Source organism: Vespa mandarinia, chromosome 11 (assembly GCF_050613455.1).
Source record: "Vespa mandarinia isolate Hongniang chromosome 11, ASM5061345v1, whole genome shotgun sequence".
In the NCBI taxonomy this organism is placed as follows: domain Eukaryota; kingdom Metazoa; phylum Arthropoda; class Insecta; order Hymenoptera; family Vespidae; genus Vespa; species Vespa mandarinia.
Genome location: NC_140820.1, coordinates 4,496,166 through 4,517,500, shown reverse-complemented (window position 1 = coordinate 4,517,500; position 21,335 = coordinate 4,496,166). Strand labels below are relative to the sequence as shown.

The following is a 21,335-nucleotide window of genomic DNA, read 5'->3' as shown; positions in this document are numbered from 1 at the left end:
TTGAAATTTGAAATACATCAGAAAAAATTTATACCATAATTTCTGCTTAGATATTTTCGCTTGAAACATTCTATATTATTTTTTATGACGGTAGGTGTGTATCTTATAATACTGCATTATGCAGAAGCGATAACTCTTTTTTAATTTTTTCTTTAGGAGATTTGAAAAGAATAAAAAATAAATTTCAGACATATATATATATATATATATATATATATATATATATATATATTTGATATCTTAAAAAAAATATGGAAAATATTTAAAGTTAATTCTCATAAATATTTAGTCATACAAAATTGTTTCGATATAACAATTATTTCATAAAGTAAATTAATAATTTACCTAGTATCAAACAAAGAATTATTTGTCTCTTAATTGAGGTCCATTATTAACCGATCGATAAAATACATTTTTAGGCCGATATAATACATCTTTGAATAAATGATAGTTCGGTCGTCGATATCTTGTTTATATACATCTCTCGAGGGCGTCAAAGTAAGGAGGATGGTGTCATTGAATTATTTCGACATGGAAATGATCTATATAATGGAGTAATGACGTAAGTATTGCCGAACAAATGCATAAAAAATTCATTTCTGATGGGATTACAATTTTTTTTTTTCTCTGAAAATCACATTTCTTTCTTTAATATCATTTATTATATCTAAAAAATATGATGAAACATATTAGAACATTAAATCTTCCAAAGTTTATTGTCTAAAATATCTCTCTAAAAATCAAAATCAAAATCAAAATCAACGAAATTATACAATTATATAGATATATCAATTTACATAAATGTTTTAGATTTTAGATAAAATATTTTAAAGACCATTGTTCGAGAAAAGTTAAAGAAAGGCTAATGGTCCCTGTGTTACTACATGGAAGAAGAAGAAGGAAGAAGGAAGAAGAAGAAATGTGCTTTCGTCTATAGCCCAAGCATCTTAAGGAATTTTATCTCCAAGTGTAGAGAAGAAGAGTCCCCAGCACCTTTCAATGGGGATACATATGTATGTCTGCTCTGTATGTACATACATACATAGATATATATCTACATATGTATATACTCTATTTTACGTGAGCAAGGAATATACATCGCATCAATGTAGATAGAAATAAAAGAATACAAATGTATGTATGTACCTGCATGTAAGTATACATCAACGTGTACATATATGAGCTTTGCTAAACACGCGACATAACACAGCCCTTTTTCTTTCACGCAGGACACAACCTTTGTCTGCCGTCAAAGCATATCGATTGCAAGCCGTATCCCATGGAAAACCTTTGCACCCGTCGACATCACAACTACGATGTCACCTGAAAGTACAAATTTTAAATTAATCCAACGTACTATCAAAACTGTTTGTTCGTTTAATTTAAAAAGGTATCTTTTTAATGTTAAATTATTCTGATTGTGTCAACGACGACTCGAGAATATTGCTGAAAAAAATAAAATTGTTATTATTATCATTACCTGTAACTTATTGTCCTATTAATTCTAGACACACAAACGCATATACGTGTTATTAATAAATAAAATAAATAAAATTAATTTAATAAATAAATCTTATTGACGTTAATAAGTCTATCTGTGTTTTCTTTATCGTTTAAAACAATGTGTTTTTATGAACCATCAAGAAAAATTAATCGGCGAATCTTCTTTTGTTCATCAAGATATCGATTTCTCATTCTCTCTTCAGTATGATCTGCCTGATGCTTATGACGTAGGTAGATCGCTGTTTTACTCTCTAGCGATGAATATTTATCAGTTCCACTTGACGGCAGAAGTCCCGAGAAACACTCGATGTCATTACTCGTATCCATTGAAAGTCATCGCATATGATCCTCACGAGTCCATGATTTAAATTTGTCAAATGAAAGAGCTAGAACGTTATAACGAGTTTGCTGTGTCCTTTAAAATGCGTCTTTTATCCTTTTAGACGACCTCGATGAAACCACAACAAATGTGTGACAAATTATCCTGAAAGAAAGAAAAGAATTAATCATCGTCAAAATAAATTATTAATAAATAAAAAAAATATATATATATATAATTTCACATATATTTCATAATATAACTTATACAAAAAACTTAATATAACTTTAACACAAAGTTATATTTAATATAAATTTAACATAAAGTTATATTTAATATAACTTTTAACAAAATACCGACTTTAAGCATCTTTGATCCTTTTTTATCAAATTTTTTTCTGTTTTTCTTTCTTTTCCAAATTTTCTGAAGTATATTATTGAAGATCGTTATAATATAAATATATAATCATTTAGATTGGATCAATTATTATAAAAGAAATAAAAAGAATTGTATAGCACTTTACACGATGCATCGTCATCTTATTCGTTAATCGTCTGTGTTATTCGATGGAAAGAAAAAAGGAAATAGAAGATAAACATATGACAAAAAACGCTGACTATTCCTTTTACGAAGAAGTGTGTATAGTTATATTAAAGATAAAAGTCGGTGCATCTCGGAATCCTTTTTTCATCTAGTGCATGTTTCCGTCCGGTTTTCTACTTTGCACTCAGATATTTTGTACTTGACCGTCGCAGTGCGGCCGCACCGAACTCACTGCGTTTAGATCGATTTTATGATTACATTATTATTCTTTAAACAGATGTTTCGATTTGTTAACAATAATAATTAGAAATAAAGATATTTTCTTTGTATATATATATATATATATATATATATATAAAATTTATAAAGAAAAGAAACAGTCACCATTGAAAATGCCGTGATGATCAATAAGAATGATCGTGTTAAGTCAGCATATTTTTATTCATACGTAATGGGCTGCCCCGTAATGTCTGTCTATTTTTGACTATATGTTCGTCTTTCTAAACATCAACGATAGAAATGTCTGCATAAATATATTGGCCAAGTAAAAATAAATACAGCACACATGTATCGTATTGTTTGGGTTTCTCGGCATAACGGTATTATTTTAGAATAAATATACATACACACGCATACACACACAAACATAAATATATATATATATATATATATATATATATATATATAATATGCACGTATTTTACTTTTTAATATACATTTACCTATTTAATATATATTATTATATATTAATTACATAATAAATGAATTTGAATTAATTATATGTATTGTAAATGAGGTCATTTATTGTATAAAAATTACTGAGTAACATACTTTTACGATAAATATTTTTATAAACTCGACTATATACGAAGATGAGAACAAAACGTGTCCTCTTTTCTCGGCTTATTCTACGTTATGATTTAACATGTATGATGTATATTAAACGTACTTGTATGTATGTATATATATATATATATATATATATATAAAATATACTATATATATATACAAGTTTTCTAAATAATAAATTCGATTAAATTATCAAGCAACGCGTGAATGATAAACGCGCTCATCGTTTTTGTATTTATATTAATATTAATGACAAATTGAAACAAAGTCTAACAATTGAGATTTAGATTTAACGTTAATCATCCAAATGATTCTAGAATGATTCAAAGTTAAAACAAAGACAAAGACAAAACCATACGAGTATAAAATAACGTGATACGTGTTCATGGTTGAACACATAATCGATGTCCGAATAACAAACAATCGATACCTCATCTGTTATGAGGTAAGGGTTTAACTTGTTTAAACGCTCGATATAATCTATCGATTCTTGGTGTAAAAGTAATAGCGACAGCTCGTAGGGTAGTTTAATTTTTACATTGACGCAAAACGATGGAAATTTATATTTGAAATCATGCGGATACGTTTCAACAAAGTCAATTAGGATTCTTTCTATGCGTTTCTCCAATCTTCCATATGTGACTTAAGTCGAATTAGGACGCATCTACATTCCTTCCTTTGTTTTCCGCAAATCATCTAGATATGGAGATACTTTTTTGAGCTCGAAGGTCATTGAGAAAATATATACATATGTCCATGCATATGTGTGTGTATGTTTGTGTACATATAGAAAGAATCAATAGTTCCTAGATGATTTTATTAAATCAATTACTCTTTTTCCGAAACTTTTCAAACTAAATTTTTTTCTTCAGATATATAACGTGAATTATATAACGTGAACTATATAACCCTATATAACGTGAACATCCACAAAAGCTTTCATACAACGTTAAAAAATTTAAGCAATCTTTTGCAATAAGTCGCTTGCCTCGTCGCTTGCTTTACACTTACATGGCCTCGCAACTTTAAATATATGTATAATGACAAAGTTCATCTTTTAGATTCGATTATATCTTATTAACAAAGGCTTTGAACAATAAATATTCTCAATAAATCGTCGATTGCTAGATCGTTGACCTTGCAAGGGAATTAGACTTGCAAGTGATTGTCCCTTTAAATCGCTTTTTATAATACGTAAGGACTTATAACAGCTTATATTTTAATATCCTAATAATTTTATCATCGTCATTATCATCATCATCATCATCATCATCATCATTATTATTAATATCATTATCAAGAATTAGTATGGTAGTACTTTTGAAATTTTTCCATAAAAAATATCCGTCGAACGATAATTAAACAAATATGTACAAGTTCATATTCGCAATTTTCCTATCTATTACAAAATAGACATATATATATATATATATTATTGGTAAGGGAAAAAACAAAAAGAACGCCTGATAGATAAGATAGCGCAAAGCAACAGTAAATATTACGCTTGCGGAAACAATTCTTTGGTACAGATGTACTCGAGGTAACACACCCGCTAACTGTCTGGTGAAAGTGCAAACATGTGGATTGTCATTAAAACCAAGGCGAACGTATAGAATTCTTTTTTCTTTTTTTTCTTTTTTTTCTTTCTTGTATCTTCCCTTCCCCTTTATTTATTTCATTTATTTATTTAATTATTTATTTATTTACTTATTTTTTTTTTTTTGCTTTTTTTTTTGTAATTAAATTGCCTTTAAAAAAAGCTATCCTCTACAATATTTATCATCATATATTTCTTGTCAAGTGACTCTTCTCGACGATGAGTCGGACTTTATCCTCATTGATTACGCGTGTATGTACTTACTTTATCGAGTTATAATGGCGTATCATATGAAAGATATTACATGAAATATACCTTTTTTTGTTTTCTTTTCTGTTTCTTCCTGTGCGACATGCACAGGAAATTATTATAAAATGAGTAATTGTTTGCTAGTATCGTTTTAACGAATAAATTGATGCTTTCATATGGTGAAATTACCTGGAAGAATTTAACCAACCAGTTCGATGAACTTCCTTCCGTATATTTTTGTAATCCTGTCGAGCGATAAATTTCTAGTAACAAGAAATAATGAATTCGTTTGAAGTTCTATCAATCGAAGTACTATCGATAGTACAAAAAAAGAAAAAAAAAAAAAGAAAAAAAAAATAATTAAAAATGTATAAGTGTACACGCTATAGATATTTCAACATTTAAAGTTTAATTAATAATGATCATCATAGAAATGCTTTGTTCGATTGAAACAGTCGACTTTAAAGTAGTTTATCATTTTCAACGTAAGATGGCAATACCTATGTTCTCTATTTTGTAGGTTAATATATATATATATATATATATATATATATATATATATGCACTATGTAATATAAATATGTAAAGAATAATAAGATTGCTAAGCAATGAATGGCAATAAATTACAAGCGATATATATATATGTGTGCGTGTTTGTGCGTATATATATACATATATATATTGGGTAATGTTAATATAAAATTTCATGGGTTTTTTATTCGATGACAAACATTCGGTTCAAAGGCTAAAAATGACTAATGTTCGATTACAAAATATTCATTTGAAAATTGAACGATGAATATATATATATATATATATCACATTTACATATGTGTATATATGTATCTACATGCATAAGCATTTGCACATGAATCGTACAAAGGTGTGATCAAAACGACAGGGAGAATCACAAAGAGCTCACCTTGATCGGTACATGTAAAAAGATGCAATAATAAAATCTTAATTAAAATTTTTATGATATTAAATAATAAATATCTTTAGAAAATATATATGTGTAATCTAATTTAAAAAAAAAAAAAAAAAAAAAAAAAAAACAAGAAAAAAGAAAAAAGGAAAAAGAAAAAAGAAAAAAGAAAAAAAAAACAACAACATAGTATTTCTACTTCTACGAATATATCCTTTTATTATTCTATTATCTTATATTATTAATTATTATCATATATAATATGTCAAATTGATTGGTTCATAGATACACAGAGTGGTAACAAGCGGTACCACTGCTATTTGCTAAGCGTTGAATTCTTCGTTTAAGAAGTTTTCCGTCATCCTTTTGATCATATATATATATTCTAAGGACGTTCTATGTGAATTTATTACGTCGTCAAAATGAACGAACTATTAGCAAACGTTGAAATTAGTAAGACAGATAAACGTTGCATGGCTGTCTTGATTGTCGTCGAATGATCAGGACGTTAAATTTATATTGTAAGGGACTTGGTATCGTAGCTCGTGGTAGGGATGTGTTGAAATTAGATCAACTTGTCAGTGTTTCATACGAACGATTGTGCGTGTACTTTTGAGATGTTCGAACCGACGGAGCAGGGAATGGTGAGAAAATAATATTCATGAATTTTCAACCGTCATCTTTTCAACACACGCTCTCATATCAACGTCGTATAAACTGCATGAAATTCAGGCAGCACGTCTAATTCGAGAATGACGTACATCGAACATTACCCGCCCACATGTTTCCCCTATCAAATGTCAACAACAATGTATTATAGACAAAAAACGTATACGAACGGATCATAAGACTTGATATTTTTGTTAATGTTTCATTTAAGTTCAATTATTTTTATACGTTTCGAATATTCGATCAAAACTTTTTTATCCTATGCTTCATATTTTAATACTGTAAACACTGCGTATAGGTTAGCTCGCTTTTTTTTCCATGTAGTTAAGTGTACGCAAACGATTACGTTTTTTGATCAGTAATATGAACAGCAGACTGATTAGAAATGAAGCATCTGAAAATAAATATACTCGATCATACAGCTTTTTTTTTTTTTTTTTTTTTTTTTTTTTTGAATAGTATATCAAATACAATGATCTTTATAGATCTTTATGTGCCCATAAGAATTTATTACATTAGTATATTTTAATTACTATGACTCATGTATATATTGAAAGTAATGTAAAAAAAATAGCTTATATAAGATTAATCTCACTTTTTTCCTTCATTATCGAAATGCTGCTTTCTTTCTAGGATCTCTGCATCTACGCAGGGGTTGTACTTCGTAGATCTAATAGCAAAGAAGACGAAGTTCACAGCTCTGGCACTCTGAACATTGTAGAATATGTAAGAAAAGAATAATCTATTATTATCAATTTATATGCATGCGTATAAAATGTATATAATATAAATTTTTTTTAATATGCAAGAATCATATGTTATCTTTTATGCGTTAGAGTTTTGGAAAGTGCATAGAATGGAAACCTGTAGAAGATTCAGTCGTGTTAGAGAATCAGGATCAAGATCCGGAATGGTCTTTAGTAGACACCCATACAAGAAGAACTCGTACATCTTCCGATGGTCCAGATTCTCTTGGACGTTCGAGAATCGTTAGAATATTATTCTCTGACTTAAAATCATTTCGTGTAAATCATGGAGGACAACAGCTTATATTTATACAAAGGGATGGTACCACCTATGTTGCCTTCTTCCAATTGTCGAAAGCTGAAACCTTTACTAATTCTTTAAAGAATTTTATTAACTTTAGAAGATCACCGAAAGACAAAAATTTGTATCATGTATTGGATGAGGTTGAAACTGTTTTAAACAAATCATTCGCAGAATTGAATTTATTTCAAGAAAATACTTCGGATTATGTATGGAAATTTATGAAGAATTTACACAACCGTCCATATGAGACTACGCTAGAAGCATTTAGCAAATTAGCGGACATTTGGTGTAAGTAAAATACATCAAAATTCATACTTATTGTAAATATTTCAATAAAATATGACATATTAATCTAATTATATATTTCAGTATATAAGGAACCAGCAAGAAGACCGGTTGAAGAAGCAGTAGCAGATTTGTTTAACTCTTCCTTTACAATTGATGTCCATCATCCACCAGTATCTGTTGGATCAGGGGATGAGTATGAAGTAATAGGAGAAACGGATATAGGTTTATCATTACCATCGAGACCTCCTTGTCCAAGAGGTATGTTACTTGATATATATATATATATTTATATATATATATATATATATATATATATATATATATATATATATAAATTCGATACAAAAAAAGATTTGCAAAGAAATGTATTAATAACATTAAAAATATTAGGCTCACCTTTAACACAAGAACAATGGGACAAAAGTAAGGATTCAGAAGGAAGAATTGTTGATTCAGATGCCGTTAAAGAAATCATATTTCGTGGGGTCTGTATATTTTATCCACTTCAAATATTCTTCTGTATGATGATGTCAGCTGCAATAATGTTTTCTAAACTCTTAGGGTATATCTCCGTCCTTACGTTATGAGGTCTGGAAATTTTTATTAAATTATTATCCATGGAATTCAAGTCACATTGAAAGATTGGAAATAAGAAAAAAGAAGGCTGATGAATACTTCAATATGAAACTTCAATGGCGCTCCATGACACCATCACAAGAAAATCGTTTTGCAGATTTTCGTGATAGGAAAAGCTTGATAGGTAATCTAAAATGAGATATTAATCTTAAAGGATATTTTGCCAATAATATATTAATTTGATTTAAATGATTTATAGAGAAAGATGTGAACAGAACAGATAGGACACATCCTTATTATTCAGGCGACAATAATCATTTAGAATTATTATACGACATACTCATGACATATGTTATGTACAATTTTGATTTAGGGTATGTTCAAGGTATGAGCGATCTGCTCAGTCCTATTTTATGTTTGATGGATAGTGAATCAGATGCATTTTGGTGTTTTGTTGGTTTTATGGATAAAGTGGTAAATTATTAATTATCTATTATTATGAATCATTTTTATAGTTTTATTTACTTTTTTTTTCTCCCCTTTTTAAATATAGAGTACAAATTTTGAAATGGATCAAACTGGAATGAAAGCACAGCTATGTCATTTATATACTCTATTAAATACTACTGATCGACAATTAGCACACTATTTAAATCAACATGATTCTGGGAATATGTTTTTCTGTTTTCGTTGGTTATTAGTGTTGTTCAAAAGAGAATTTAATTCAATTGATATAATGAAACTATGGGAGATTTTATGGACTGGCTTACCATGCCCTAATTTTCATTTATTGATATGTGTGGCTATATTAGATACAGAAAAAAATGTATTGATGGAAAATAATTTTGGGTTTACGGAAATACTCAAAGTAAGTAATAATAATGTTTTTAATAAACAATTTAAACAATGAGCTAATAACAATCGTTTCTCTTTTTATAGCATATAAATGATCTTTCTTTACACATTGAACTACCATGGACACTTTCTAAAGCAGAAGGTATTTTCCATCAATTAATGGCAGTAGAAGACAAATTGTCTGACAATGTGCGTGTTATTATTGGTCTAGAACCTCGAAAACGAATAGATGGAAGTGATATAGAAGATGATGAACCTTCTAGTTCTTGTGCTAGAACAAGATTGTGCTCAAGACGAAACAGTTCAGAAAGTGGAAACATCAAGTTTGGTAGTAATGAAGTGTCTTTTGAAAGAGGTCTGAATTTGTCATATCTATGAGATCAGGATTGGTCTTTTGTCACAATTTTGTGATTATAAAGATCTATATAAAAAAAAAAAAAAAAAAAGAAAAGAACTCTAGGCTGCTAGTATCGTGCACAGAAGAATTCTTATATTATCATTTTTCTCTCTCTCTCTCTCTCTCTCTCTCTCTCTCTCTCTCTGTCTCTCTCTTTATCTTTCTTTTTATTTTTATTTTTTTTTTTTTTTTTCTAAACATGTCACGATCTCGTGTTCAGCTTTCAACGAAATTAGATTGCACACAAAAAGCGAAGCTTTGATGTAAAATAAAAAAAAAATAAAGTATTTATCTCCGATCGTTTATCATTGGCATTCTATTTGTGAGAAAAATGAGAAAAAGCAAAAAAAGAAAAAAGAAAAAAAAAAAAGAAAGAAAAACAAAAAGAAAGATTATTTCTTCTCAAATTTTCAATTTTGTCATAAGTGTAAATGTAAAAGGTTTATATAATATTTGCAAGAAACAGCAAAACTAAATATTAGTAGCGTTGAATTTTGAGATATTTATAATATATTTGCTGTATTTATAAGAACTTTATTAATACTTGAAACTATTATCTTAATGGAAGATATAAAAAGTTATTCAAGTTGATACCGATTGGCTCATTTCTACCAAACTTTGCATGAACTTTAAATATCGAAAAGGGAGCAATGATATTAAACTCTTATCTTGTAACAGCGCAATGTGTGGAACCTTCTTCTTCTTCTTCTTTTTTTTTTTTTTTTTTTCTTGGATTAAAATGACATGTTTTCTTAGATTTGTATAAAGTGTCACAAAAGCGCTGTATATTTCTAATAAAATCACCTATTTAATCTTACAAATTGTTTTCATTTGATCTGTCCCTTTTATTCCCTTTTTATCCTTTAATTTAACATTCTCATTGATATTACGTTCATTTTAAAACTGTTAAAATTTATATTCTAATTTAATAAATTTATAATTATTATAGATAATAATAATTATTTATAATAATAATTATATATAGATAATAATTATTATTTATAATAATAATAATTATAAATAATAATTAGAAAAGTACGAATGGAAGAATTTATGATCTTGATTTAATTATTGAAAAATAAAACAAAATGAGTAATGAATTTTTTCAAATAATAATTTCTGATAGATAAAAATATTTTTTACATAATTATAATTTAATAAATAATTATAAATCGAAGAATATAATACGTACGTAAGAGAAAATATTTGTTTGAAAAAGTCGACGATAGATCGTTAAAGTAGAACAAAACGAAATGTAATGCTTTAACGAATGTTGTTAATGATTCGTAACCTTATTTACATATATAGAAAATAATTTTTCGAAAAGATAATATATTAAACGATAGTAAGGAAAAAAAAAACAAAAAAAAACATTTGAATATTATCTAAATCTTTTGAATAATACTAACGTAAAACATCTACATAATTTTTGTATTTAATGCACGAGGGCGTTTCAACGGTTTTCCGTTTAAAAAAAAAAAAAGAGAGAAAGAAAAAAATAGATAAAAAAAAGAATTAAATTCTATATAAACAATGAGACTTTTTATGTTGGTATAAAATATAACTGACGTTTAAATTCTTCGATTTGTCACGAGGTATGGAATTTCTTTCTGTAAGAAAAAATAGAAATCGAAAGAAAAAACGTAATGTGAAAAAGCGACGACGCGAACGTATCAAATTGGAGGTTAAATCGATCAAAAAGCAACGGTTGTTAAAAGAATTGGCTAATGTATCTATTTCCGAAGAAAAAATAATAACTGAGACGATGCAAGCCGATGCATTTTGGAAAAATTATGCGGCTGCTCAAGAGTGGCAAAAAAGGTAAATTATTACTTTTGTAAACAAGTTAAATTTTTTATTTTCTTTTTTTTTTTTATTTTATCTTTGTATCTATTTATTTAATGATTTATTTTTATTTACCACACATATTACTATACATATTATTATGATTTTATTTATAATAAAATCATAACATTTATAATACTTATATTATAGTATAGTCATCCATTTCAATTTGTTTTTTATTTTCTATTTTGTAAGGGGAAAATATTATAAAATTTTTATTTACAGGCACAGCGTAATATGGTGGAGATCACGTTGTTTAGCTTTGGAACACGAGAATGAAATATTACGAAATAAAATTAGATCTTTAATTGGACAAAATAATCAACAGACTGACAATAGAAAGACTTATAAGCAACAACAGAATAGTCATAAGAAAGATAATAATTTTCAAGATAATGAAAAAAGGAAGGAGCCTAAAGGTGATCAGGATTTGGAATTTCATGTGGATGAGGATATGATGACCTTCTTAGAACAAAGTTTACGTCATAAAATGGAGTTGAAACAAAAACGTGAACAGGAATTAGCTGCTAGCAAAAAAAAGGGTATAGTTTCTATGGAAGGAGGAGCAGCTTGGGCTCGTACTAGAAGTAAAGAAGCAAAATTATTGTATGGCGATGCAAGTCCCACGATATTGGCTATGGAAACTGCTTTACGGGCAACAATAGAAAGACACAAAGATAAATCAAAACCTCAATATTGGCCAAATATACCATTAAGGCTATAAATTATTTTTTTTTTTTTTTTATTGTTTTAATGCATATAACTTGAATATTTCTAATAAAAAAAAAAAAAAAAAAAAAGAAAAAAAAAAAAAGAAAACAAAGAAATGTAAAATCAATTTTATTATCATTATTCAAATTTTAATTTCTATCGTTATTGTTATAATCTTTTATATATTATATTTTATACATTATGTATTATCGTTATAATACATAATTGCAAGTAATGTTAAGCTAATAACTATTTGAATACGTTTTGGGGAATAGTCTTTCTCTATTGTGCATTTTTAATTTATATTTTGTTAATACTTATTACTGAAATCATAAATACTACAAATAAACAGCCTTAAGGCTGTTCGCTGTCTCTGATTTTATAATAGTTTATGGCATCAATGAGAACATACGTAATTCTTAATCGATTTTAATGAACAATATCTCATTTTAAAGACGTAGGTTTAATCTAGGACATATCTTTTTCTAATTATTGAAAAAGTTTTATTTTCTTTCAAAAAAAAAAATCATGCTCAAGAATGATATTTTTCGAGAATGATTTATCTATAAATAAAAAGCTTTTTGAAAAATTCAGAAAAAATAAAGTCTTAGATAAAATCTTTGTCCATGAAATGAGATCTTCGTCCATTAAAATTAGTCAAGAAATATGTTTGTTCTTGTTGTTTTGATAAATGCTATTTTTGATATTTTTCGCCATAGAAAAAGTTTTATACTGTGGCGCCACTTGAAACTTGCGACAAAAGAGAAGAAGCTCGCGTAGCTCCATTACTGATTTTCACATACACACTTGAATGGTTACGTTATGTCCGTGAATTAATGATTGCCTGCTTCTGTTGAAAAGAAGATAAAAAAATAAAAAGATTTGGCGCCGATTTGTCGCCACAGGTTCATCGAGATCATCGAGAGACAAACTTATCATCGATTTTTTACACGGAAAATACGAAAAGGTAGGGAGAATACTCGTACGCATAGACACGGATGTTCGCGGGCCAATTGAAAATTTTACTAAAGATTTCATTTTATTTGCTTGAAAATTTCATTAGATTACCTCGCGAATGTAAATTTCAGAATAAAATCACCCGTTAGACTATAGATCTTCAGATGCAGCAACCTCCACATGATGAGATCTAAAAGTCGGTATTACTTGCGATATATTAAAATCTAATTCTAAATCACGCAATGCAAATATTATCGAGCGAACAGCTACATATTTTAATATATTTTCAAAATTTCATCAATTTAATTCTGATTTAATACTACAGTACTAAAATTTTACATTGGCAATAATATTTCTAGAAGCAAATAGATAAGATATAGTAATTCGAAGATAATTTCTTTAAATTCGTAAATTTATATTATTAAAGTTTATATATCCCGACAAGATAGTCGTATGATGATGACAGTGTTCCCCATTTGTATTCGTAGTTCATATTTTGTCCATATTTGTCGCTAAAGTCATACACGCTTTGAACAAAAGATAGTGAATGAATAGCCGACTTATCTACATTCTCAATTTAACACAGTTGGCAAAATAGCTGTTCACTCTTACCGATATATTAATTCAGTCGGTAAAATCGCATCTTATTATTATCGATAAATTAAAACTTGATCGGTAAAGCAGAGACCTATTATAATCAATTGATTTTGATTCGTCCGTAAATATTGTTCTACTATTATTAACAAATATTTTATTGGCTGATAAAACAGCGCTCTACTATTACTATCTTTCTTTTTTTGTTTGATAATATAAAATAGTTTTCTTTTTTTTTTTTTATATTAAATCGTTTTATTATTACTAAATATATCCAAATTTTATTTGATTTTATTACATCATCTATTCAGATTTTATTTGTTTGATCGAGCTGATAATAAATGTTGCATTTAACATTAATTTCCATTATTCAAATAATTATATTTACTCTTGTTATTTAATAAATCTTATATCTGTAATGAATTTCATTATAAATAGATCTTAAATTTGAATTATTCAGATTTTAACTGTTTTAGCAATAAATAAACTTTTTTTCAATAATTTAATTTAATAACAACGCGATATGCTTTATTCTATCGTAGGTTACATCAATAAATTTGCTTTAGTTATCGAAGATTGTAAATCAAATGACGTATAATTGATATAATTTCAATTATCAGTTATCAATAATTTTCCATTATTTAATATTATATTATAATTATGAAAAGAGAGACAGAGAAAGAAAGAGAAAGGAGGGAGTGAGTTAAAGGGAGAAAAATTATTCAAGAAGCTATATGAATCATAGACATATATTGAGTACTTTACTATTGTCTATTCAAGTTTGTAACGTTATTATAAACACAGCCATGTGATTCGCGTTTATTAAATGGCATTAGGAGCGCGAGAAGTTCGGGGTTACAGGTCTAAAGTTAAAAGCAATTGTCCTGGAGGCTACCAAGAGTCGCTTAAGAACATTATAAAGAGGTAGGAGGTAAGAGGCCGTGGTCTCTTCTATGAAAGAGAGTAAAGGACTCGTAATCGTCGTGACAGAAGTAAGAAAGATAGAAAGAGCAAGAGAGAAGTTCCGAACGATCATGCCAGAGGCATTATCGAGATTCTATGCGGGTTTCTCTCTCCATAAATGACACCTAACGCATGAAATATACCGCGGGAAGCAATTAATGGCTAATGCGAACGGCCACGCCATAACGTTTCTATATTATTATTACTCGCGTTTGAAACAATCGATTTACGTTGCATCGAAGAACTTGAAAAATCATTGTGAAGATCCTTTTTTTCTTTTTTCGAATCGATCTTTTTTCTTTTTACGAATTCTTCGAAATAACGTTGGACTTTTTAACTTCAGCAAAGAATCAAATATAAAATATTAATTCGTTAAGTTATTCTATTTAGTAATAAGTTAGAGAAATAGCATATTTCTTTTCTTTTTCTTTCTTTTTTTTTTTTAATTTTTTTTTGTCCTCTACTGTCTATAAATTGTAAGAGAATATATTTGATTGAAAAGAGTAAATTGTAGATATTTAAAAGAGTCGATCGAATCGGTAAAATTAATAGGATAAAATAGTAGATATTTAAAAGATAATTAATCGAATAATTATCTTGATTTATTTATTTAAATCAAATACGATCAAATAGATTGACTTTATAATAATTTTCTTGGCTATACGATGATAGGGATTAATCGATTATTCGAAAATTTATGAATCTAAATAGAAATAGAATTCGTTTGATTTTGAAAAGTAGTAACTTTTTGAGATATATGTATACGATAGAGGATTGATCGAGGTCTCTCCAAGGGAAGACACGTTCTGCTAGTAGATATATCGTGCATAGATTAGACGAAAGAAAAGAAAAGGAAAATAAAGAGGGTAGAGAGAACGTAAAGAAGAGCCTGCCTCCTCGACCCGTCAATACTTTATCTCTAAGTAGACCCGTTGACACGGACCGTAGAATTCCGAAACCAGTTCGTGAGACTTTAACATCGATACTTTGCTTTGGAGAAAGCACCTAATTATCGAGATAACGCGTTTCGCCGTGTCGATACTGCTTCACGTGTATCGAAGCCCTATTCCGTCTTTCTACCATATACTCCCACGGGATCTTAAAACTTGTTGTTTCTAAGAGAAGAGAGCTTGCTCATCCTTACCTTTTTGCTTTTGTTTTATTTTTTTCTCTTTTTTTTTTTTTGTATTCGTCATTTTCATGATAAATCTTACAATTAATCGAATAAATACTTTTCCAATGGAAATTATTATTTTTTTATTTTTTATTTTTTACTTCTGCATTAATTGCTTCGTTTTAATACTTCAAAAAAAAAAAAAAAAGAAAAAAACAAAAACAAAAAAAAAATAAAAATACAAAGGAATGCATGGTATTGATTATTTAAATTGTTTTAGATAATTATTTATTTACATAGACGTAAGAGAATTTTAAAAGACTTAATAATAAATCAAACAGATCGAAAATTGACGTATGATCCTATAATCATTGAGAATAATTTGAAATTTGGATTTGTACTATTTCCAAAATTATTTATCTGATATAATGACGAAGAAAGACAAGTGAGTGTATTTCATTTTTTTTTTTTTTTTGAAAAGAAGAAAAAATAAAAAAAAAAAAGCAAGAAAAATAATTCCTCTATGTAATCGTAAAATTTACAGAATAATAACGATAATAATAATTACAAACTTAAAACAAGATATATCTTTTAATATTTCAAATAACATAAACCAGTTTCATAATTATTGATACATATGATACATTATGAAATGATCGGAAGCATCGGTTAATAGGATGAACTTTTCTTTTTTTGAATTTCGTTTAAAAATGTCTCATGCTGATGTTAAGAGACGTAACGTAAAAGCTGTGTTTCCCTTGATCTTCTTCCATATAAGAGATCCCTTGGACGATAATTTCCAACGTGTTTGATATTTGAGTCTCGCAGAAAATACCGTTTTCTATGTTTTCCTTCGAGGCAGAAGGACTGTGTGTGTGTGTCTTCCTCTAGGAAACTTCAGAGTATATATATATAAAGCCGTATATACATATAATGTATATATATATATATATATATATATATACATATATATTTATACCCATATATGTACTTATACATGCATATATCGTAATGTATATGCATACGAGAGATATCTTATGCTACGCGACGACTTTCATTTAGATCTTTATCGATCAACTTTCACGATATAGTCGCCATCCATGTATGTATGTATTTATGTACGTATGTATGTATGTACGTATGTACGTATGTATGTATGTATGTATGTATGTATGTATGTATGTATGTTGTATGTTGCGTTGCATCGTCCATGACGTAGCTTTCCCGTGAACATTATATCGAAGAATTATATATCATTTCATCTCGGTCTCATTGGTAGGAAAGAGAAGAGAAGAGAAGAGAAGAGAAGAGAAGAGAAGAGAAGAGAAGAGAAGAGAAGAGAAGAGATACGTATACGTTCTTTAGAGTGATTGAAATAAATCCTAAAGTTTTACTAAGACAATGATAAGAATCATAGCTGTCCGGTTAAAGTACAAAAGCAGAGAGAGAGAGAGAGAGAGAGAGAGAGAGAGAGAGAGAGAAAAGAAAAAAAGAAAGAAAAGGAAACTGTTTTATATTTTAGATTGGTTATCTGGACGATCGAATACTTTGATCAATGAAGACGGATCGAGAGAATGACCTTTCCATCTTTTTTTTTTCCTTCCTTTCTTTTTTTTTTTCTTTTGAGAAGAAATCATGGTAAAAGGAGTCGCGATATCGTTCCAAATGAAAAAAAGAAAAAAAAAGAAAAAAGAAAAAAAAAAGAAAAAGAGAAGATCTTATTCGTTCGGAGACCGTCGAAAGAGAGAGAGAGAGAGAGAGAGAGAGGGAGAGGGAGAGGGAGAGGGAGAGGGAGAGAGAAAGCTCCTGGAATCACTTCCTCCATTTCCATTGGACCGATTTTGTACGGAGAATCGCTAAGTGCATTCGTGCGCTTTTTTTCTACGCTTCTCACTCGGTATCTCCCCTTTCTCAGCCTACTTCAAAATCGTTCTCAGGTAGGTATAACCGCGGACTTGGTTGGTGTCCACCTTTCGTGTAAGATGGCGGCGAGGAAGGAGGAGAGTTTGCTTTTTATCGCGCTGGTGTCATTAGCGAGCAGCAATGAGAGTCCTATAAGTTCGTATCAAGGATCCAGAAGTCGAAAAGTTCCTCCTCTTTCTGCTGACACGAGGAAGGACGAAAGGAGAGATCCTGATTTCTGCGTCGTACCATCGTTCTCGTTATTAGGATCACTCCTTCACCCCTCCTCCTCCTCCTCCTCCATCTCCTCCTCTTCTTTCGCTTTACCTTCTTATTCTTCGTCTTTTTCTTCGTCTTCTTCTTCGTTTTCCTCCTTCTTCTTTCTCCCTCTTGCCATCGTCCTTTTCTTCCGCTCTTAAAATCATGGCCGCACGTAACCGTCTACTGATTATATGGATTCGGCGATGATTTCTGATGATGCCTCCGACCCTCGAAATGGTAAAATAATACAGTGTCGTCTCCTAGCCCGGACCCAAAAGGTCCTGTGGGCCGGTTCGTTAGCGGGGCCTTGGCGCGAGGCACCCTGTCATTATGCGGCTGGTCTCCATCACCCCCACCACTAACCAATTTTCGCTGCACCCAACTCGTCGCAGCTTCGATAAAGTTTCGTCTTTTTCCTCTTCCTCTTCCTCCTCCTACTCCCTCTTCCTCTTCTTCTTCTTCTTCTTCTTCTTTTTCATCTTCTTCTTCGTCTTCATCTTAATCTTCTTTTTCATCTTTTTCTTTTTATTCTTATCCTTTCTCTTTATCTATATTTCTACTTGAGCTAGAGACTCCTACCGATTTTTCTTCTAATTTTTTTCTCCTTCTTCTTTTTTTTTTTTGTTTTTGTTTTTTTGTTTTTTTTTTCTCTTTTTTATCATTTAAGATACATTCTAAGATTGATTAAAAATAATAATTCCCGTTAGAAAGCGAAAACTTTCCAATTCAAAAGTCGTCAAAGATGAACACGATCCCGATGAACGATCAACGATTACAATTGCTTTCATCCTTTATCCTTCAACCTCTTCTTTTTTCATTCCTTTTTCACATTTCTATTCGAGTTAAAACTCTTGCCAATCCTATTCGATATTTTTCTTATCATAGTAACCAAGTAAGAAAGTAAATATGTAAGTACACGTTCTGGATTTGAAAATAGAGCTCGTGTTAGAAAGCAAAGACTTTCCAAGTCAAAAGATACCAAAGACACGAACGTGATCCCTCATACAATCGTCGAAAACGAAGGTTCTTTACGTTGAGGGGCTCTACCGGAGAATATGTCCTCCTTTCTGCTCTCTTCGTCTCTCTGAATAAGATTTTTAGGAAATTCGAGCGAGCATCGAGCGCGAAACTCTAGAGGCAGTAACGACTACTGCGGACATTCGAAACTCGTAACTCGATCACGTTCTCTCAAGTCTTTCGGGTAAAGTAAGACAAAGAGAGAGAGAGAGAGAGAGAGAGAGAGAGAGAGAGAGAGAAGAAAAAGAGAGAAGAAAGAGAGAGGGAGAGAGAGAGATACTTATCGTGTCTTCGTAAGAGACTTATTACTCCTTTTCTTCTTCCTCTTCTCTCGCCGCCATTTTTCCCCCCTTAGTCCATTGTTTTACTGTTCTCGTGATCGATTATCAATGAGGAAAAACATTGTTTAAGAAACAAAATTCGCGACTTCCTTTTGCTAAATTTTCAGGAAAAAGGTTTACATCCTTCGGTGAACAGCAACCTTGAAGAATTTGTTATTAGTGTAGGTGGTCGTCTTAGTCGGTAATCATTTCGCTTAATAACGAAGACCGAGAGCGAGGTCCTTTCCTTTCTACGGGCTCAGATTATCGCACCATTCTCTCTCTCTCTCTCTCTCTCTCTCACTCACTCTTTTTTTCTCTTTCTTTCTCTCTCTCTCTCTCTCTCTCTCTCTCTCTCTCTCTCTCTCTCTTTCTGTTATCCACGGACTCTGTAATTTTCTTCTAGCGACCGTGCCACCACGTCGCACCGAAATTGGTGTACGATGGAAAGATTTCGTGGAAACTTTCGGTTCACGAGGAAGAGAGAAAAAGAGAGAGAGAGAGAGAGAGGGGAAAGGAGGAAAAAGAAAAAGAAAAAGAAAAAGGATAAGACGAAATGGTGGCACTTCTGCTTTGGCGGTCGAAGATCAGACGGAGAAAAGGTCGAGAAAGAAAAATGGCGAGGACGAAGGTATTGATTCGAAAAGGGAGGTAAATAATGAAGGATTCGAAGATTTCCGCAGTCTTCCTAATTTTTCCAAAAGAACGATGATATTTTTGAAATAGCAAAAGACATTTTCCTCTTTGATCAAAAGTAAAATCTCATATTTTTTGTTTACTTTTTTGAAAAGAACGAAAAGAAGAAATTTCAAATAACTTCATTGATTTTCGTTCGTTTCTTTCTCTTTCTTTTACTTCGACAAATTTTTATATCTCCTTTAATTGGAACATTGTCAATGTCCGATTTTACATAGGACAGAAAAAATATGTCGATGATAGAATCGTTTGAAGGTAAGGTTCGATAGGTCAGTGCGATGATTTGGTATTTCAATTGGAAAGTTTTCTACCTTTCGACGGAAGCCTTATTGTACTGCACGAGGAGAGACAACACCGTAGAGATCAGAAAATTGCTGAGTTTCGAGTGAAAGGACTTGGCCGATTCGCGTGCCATTATAATTTACTTTCATGTTCCTGAGAAGTAACGTGATTTCCAACACGGGGGCCTGTGGCCAAATCGAAGGAACCTCGGGAACCGTGTTATTACCAAAGGCTTTCGCCGCGTTATGGATTTCTGCGGACGATCCTAAATGGATTTTGACGGTACTCGGACGAAGCTGCGCATCAACGTAGAAAAAATTCACTATGTAACGAACGACGATGATACTTTTTCCTTCGTTTCTTTTCTTTTCCTTCCTTTTTTTTTCTTCTTTTTTTTAGTATTTCTTTTTTTTTCATTTTCCATTCTTGTCACATTTTGCAGTGATTCGTCGTCAGGAGAAAGGTACCGATCGATTTTAAGAAGATAGAAAAATTCGAAAGTATTCGAATACTTAATTGAGACAACGAAAATACATACTTCCTTAATTAAATAAGAATTGATAAAATGAACAATTCTTTTAATTAGCACCGAATCATTAAGCTAATAGGACGGATCATCAAATTAAGTTCTTTTATCTTTGGTATGAATTAGTAAGGTATAAAAATCGACATAAGGTTTTCTCATCTTATCGTCGTCGTCATCATCATCATTATCATCATCCTCATTGTTATTATTATTATTATTATTATTATTATTATTATTATTGAATTGTTTCTGCCTTTTTATCATTAAAAAGAGAGCTTCCGTATAGGTGGGATAATTTCCGGGAAGTAAATAGGGTATGCGTAACAA

At 30.1% G+C, this 21,335-nt stretch overlaps 2 protein-coding genes and 3 long non-coding RNA genes across 7 annotated transcripts in view; 3 read left to right on the top strand and 2 right to left on the bottom strand.

Moving 5' to 3' along the window:
* The window catches only part of LOC118441390 (uncharacterized), a 2,096-nt gene extending 743 nt beyond the window's left edge, over positions 1-1,353 (top strand). The window contains exons 1-4 of one of the 2 annotated variants that reach the window (XR_014982751.1): positions 1-90; positions 420-562; positions 811-1,152; positions 1,230-1,353. The exon at positions 1-90 is cut by the window's left edge and continues 62 nt beyond it. This is a non-coding gene — a long non-coding RNA (uncharacterized LOC118441390). The remainder of the gene's footprint in view (positions 91-419; positions 563-810; positions 1,153-1,229) is intronic. The other variant, XR_004838095.2, reaches the window with a different exon arrangement.
* On the bottom strand, positions 842-5,322 carry LOC118441389 (uncharacterized). Of its 2 annotated transcripts, none has more exons than XR_004838094.2 (3): positions 5,250-5,322; positions 1,481-1,987; positions 842-1,323 (listed from the first exon to the last, which is right to left on the bottom strand). It is a non-coding gene; the product is annotated as an uncharacterized LOC118441389 (long non-coding RNA). The 2 variants fall into 2 exon arrangements; XR_014982750.1 differs by having other exon boundaries at positions 1,638-1,987.
* A 1,165-nt stretch (positions 5,323-6,487) lies between these two features.
* Tbc1d15-17 (TBC1 domain family member 15/17) lies at positions 6,488-9,874 on the top strand. Its single transcript, XM_035865404.2, has 9 exons — positions 6,488-6,629; positions 7,288-7,380; positions 7,491-7,992; positions 8,074-8,250; positions 8,383-8,477; positions 8,554-8,752; positions 8,828-9,042; positions 9,122-9,436; positions 9,508-9,874. Exons 1-9 carry the CDS (start codon positions 6,603-6,605, stop codon positions 9,799-9,801), a joined length of 1,917 nt encoding a protein of 638 aa, XP_035721297.1. The 5' UTR covers positions 6,488-6,602; the 3' UTR covers positions 9,802-9,874.
* LOC118441257 (uncharacterized) lies at positions 6,624-11,111 on the bottom strand. The gene is made up of 5 exons (XR_014982722.1): positions 11,013-11,111; positions 8,668-8,757; positions 8,389-8,582; positions 7,250-7,362; positions 6,624-7,048 (listed from the first exon to the last, which is right to left on the bottom strand). It is a non-coding gene; the product is annotated as an uncharacterized LOC118441257 (long non-coding RNA).
* A 161-nt stretch (positions 11,112-11,272) lies between these two features.
* LOC118441256 (uncharacterized) lies at positions 11,273-12,429 on the top strand. The gene is made up of 2 exons (XM_035865405.2): positions 11,273-11,641; positions 11,891-12,429. Exons 1-2 carry the CDS (start codon positions 11,418-11,420, stop codon positions 12,387-12,389), a joined length of 723 nt encoding a protein of 240 aa, XP_035721298.2. The 5' UTR covers positions 11,273-11,417; the 3' UTR covers positions 12,390-12,429.
* The last annotated feature ends 8,906 nt before the right edge of the window (positions 12,430-21,335 follow it).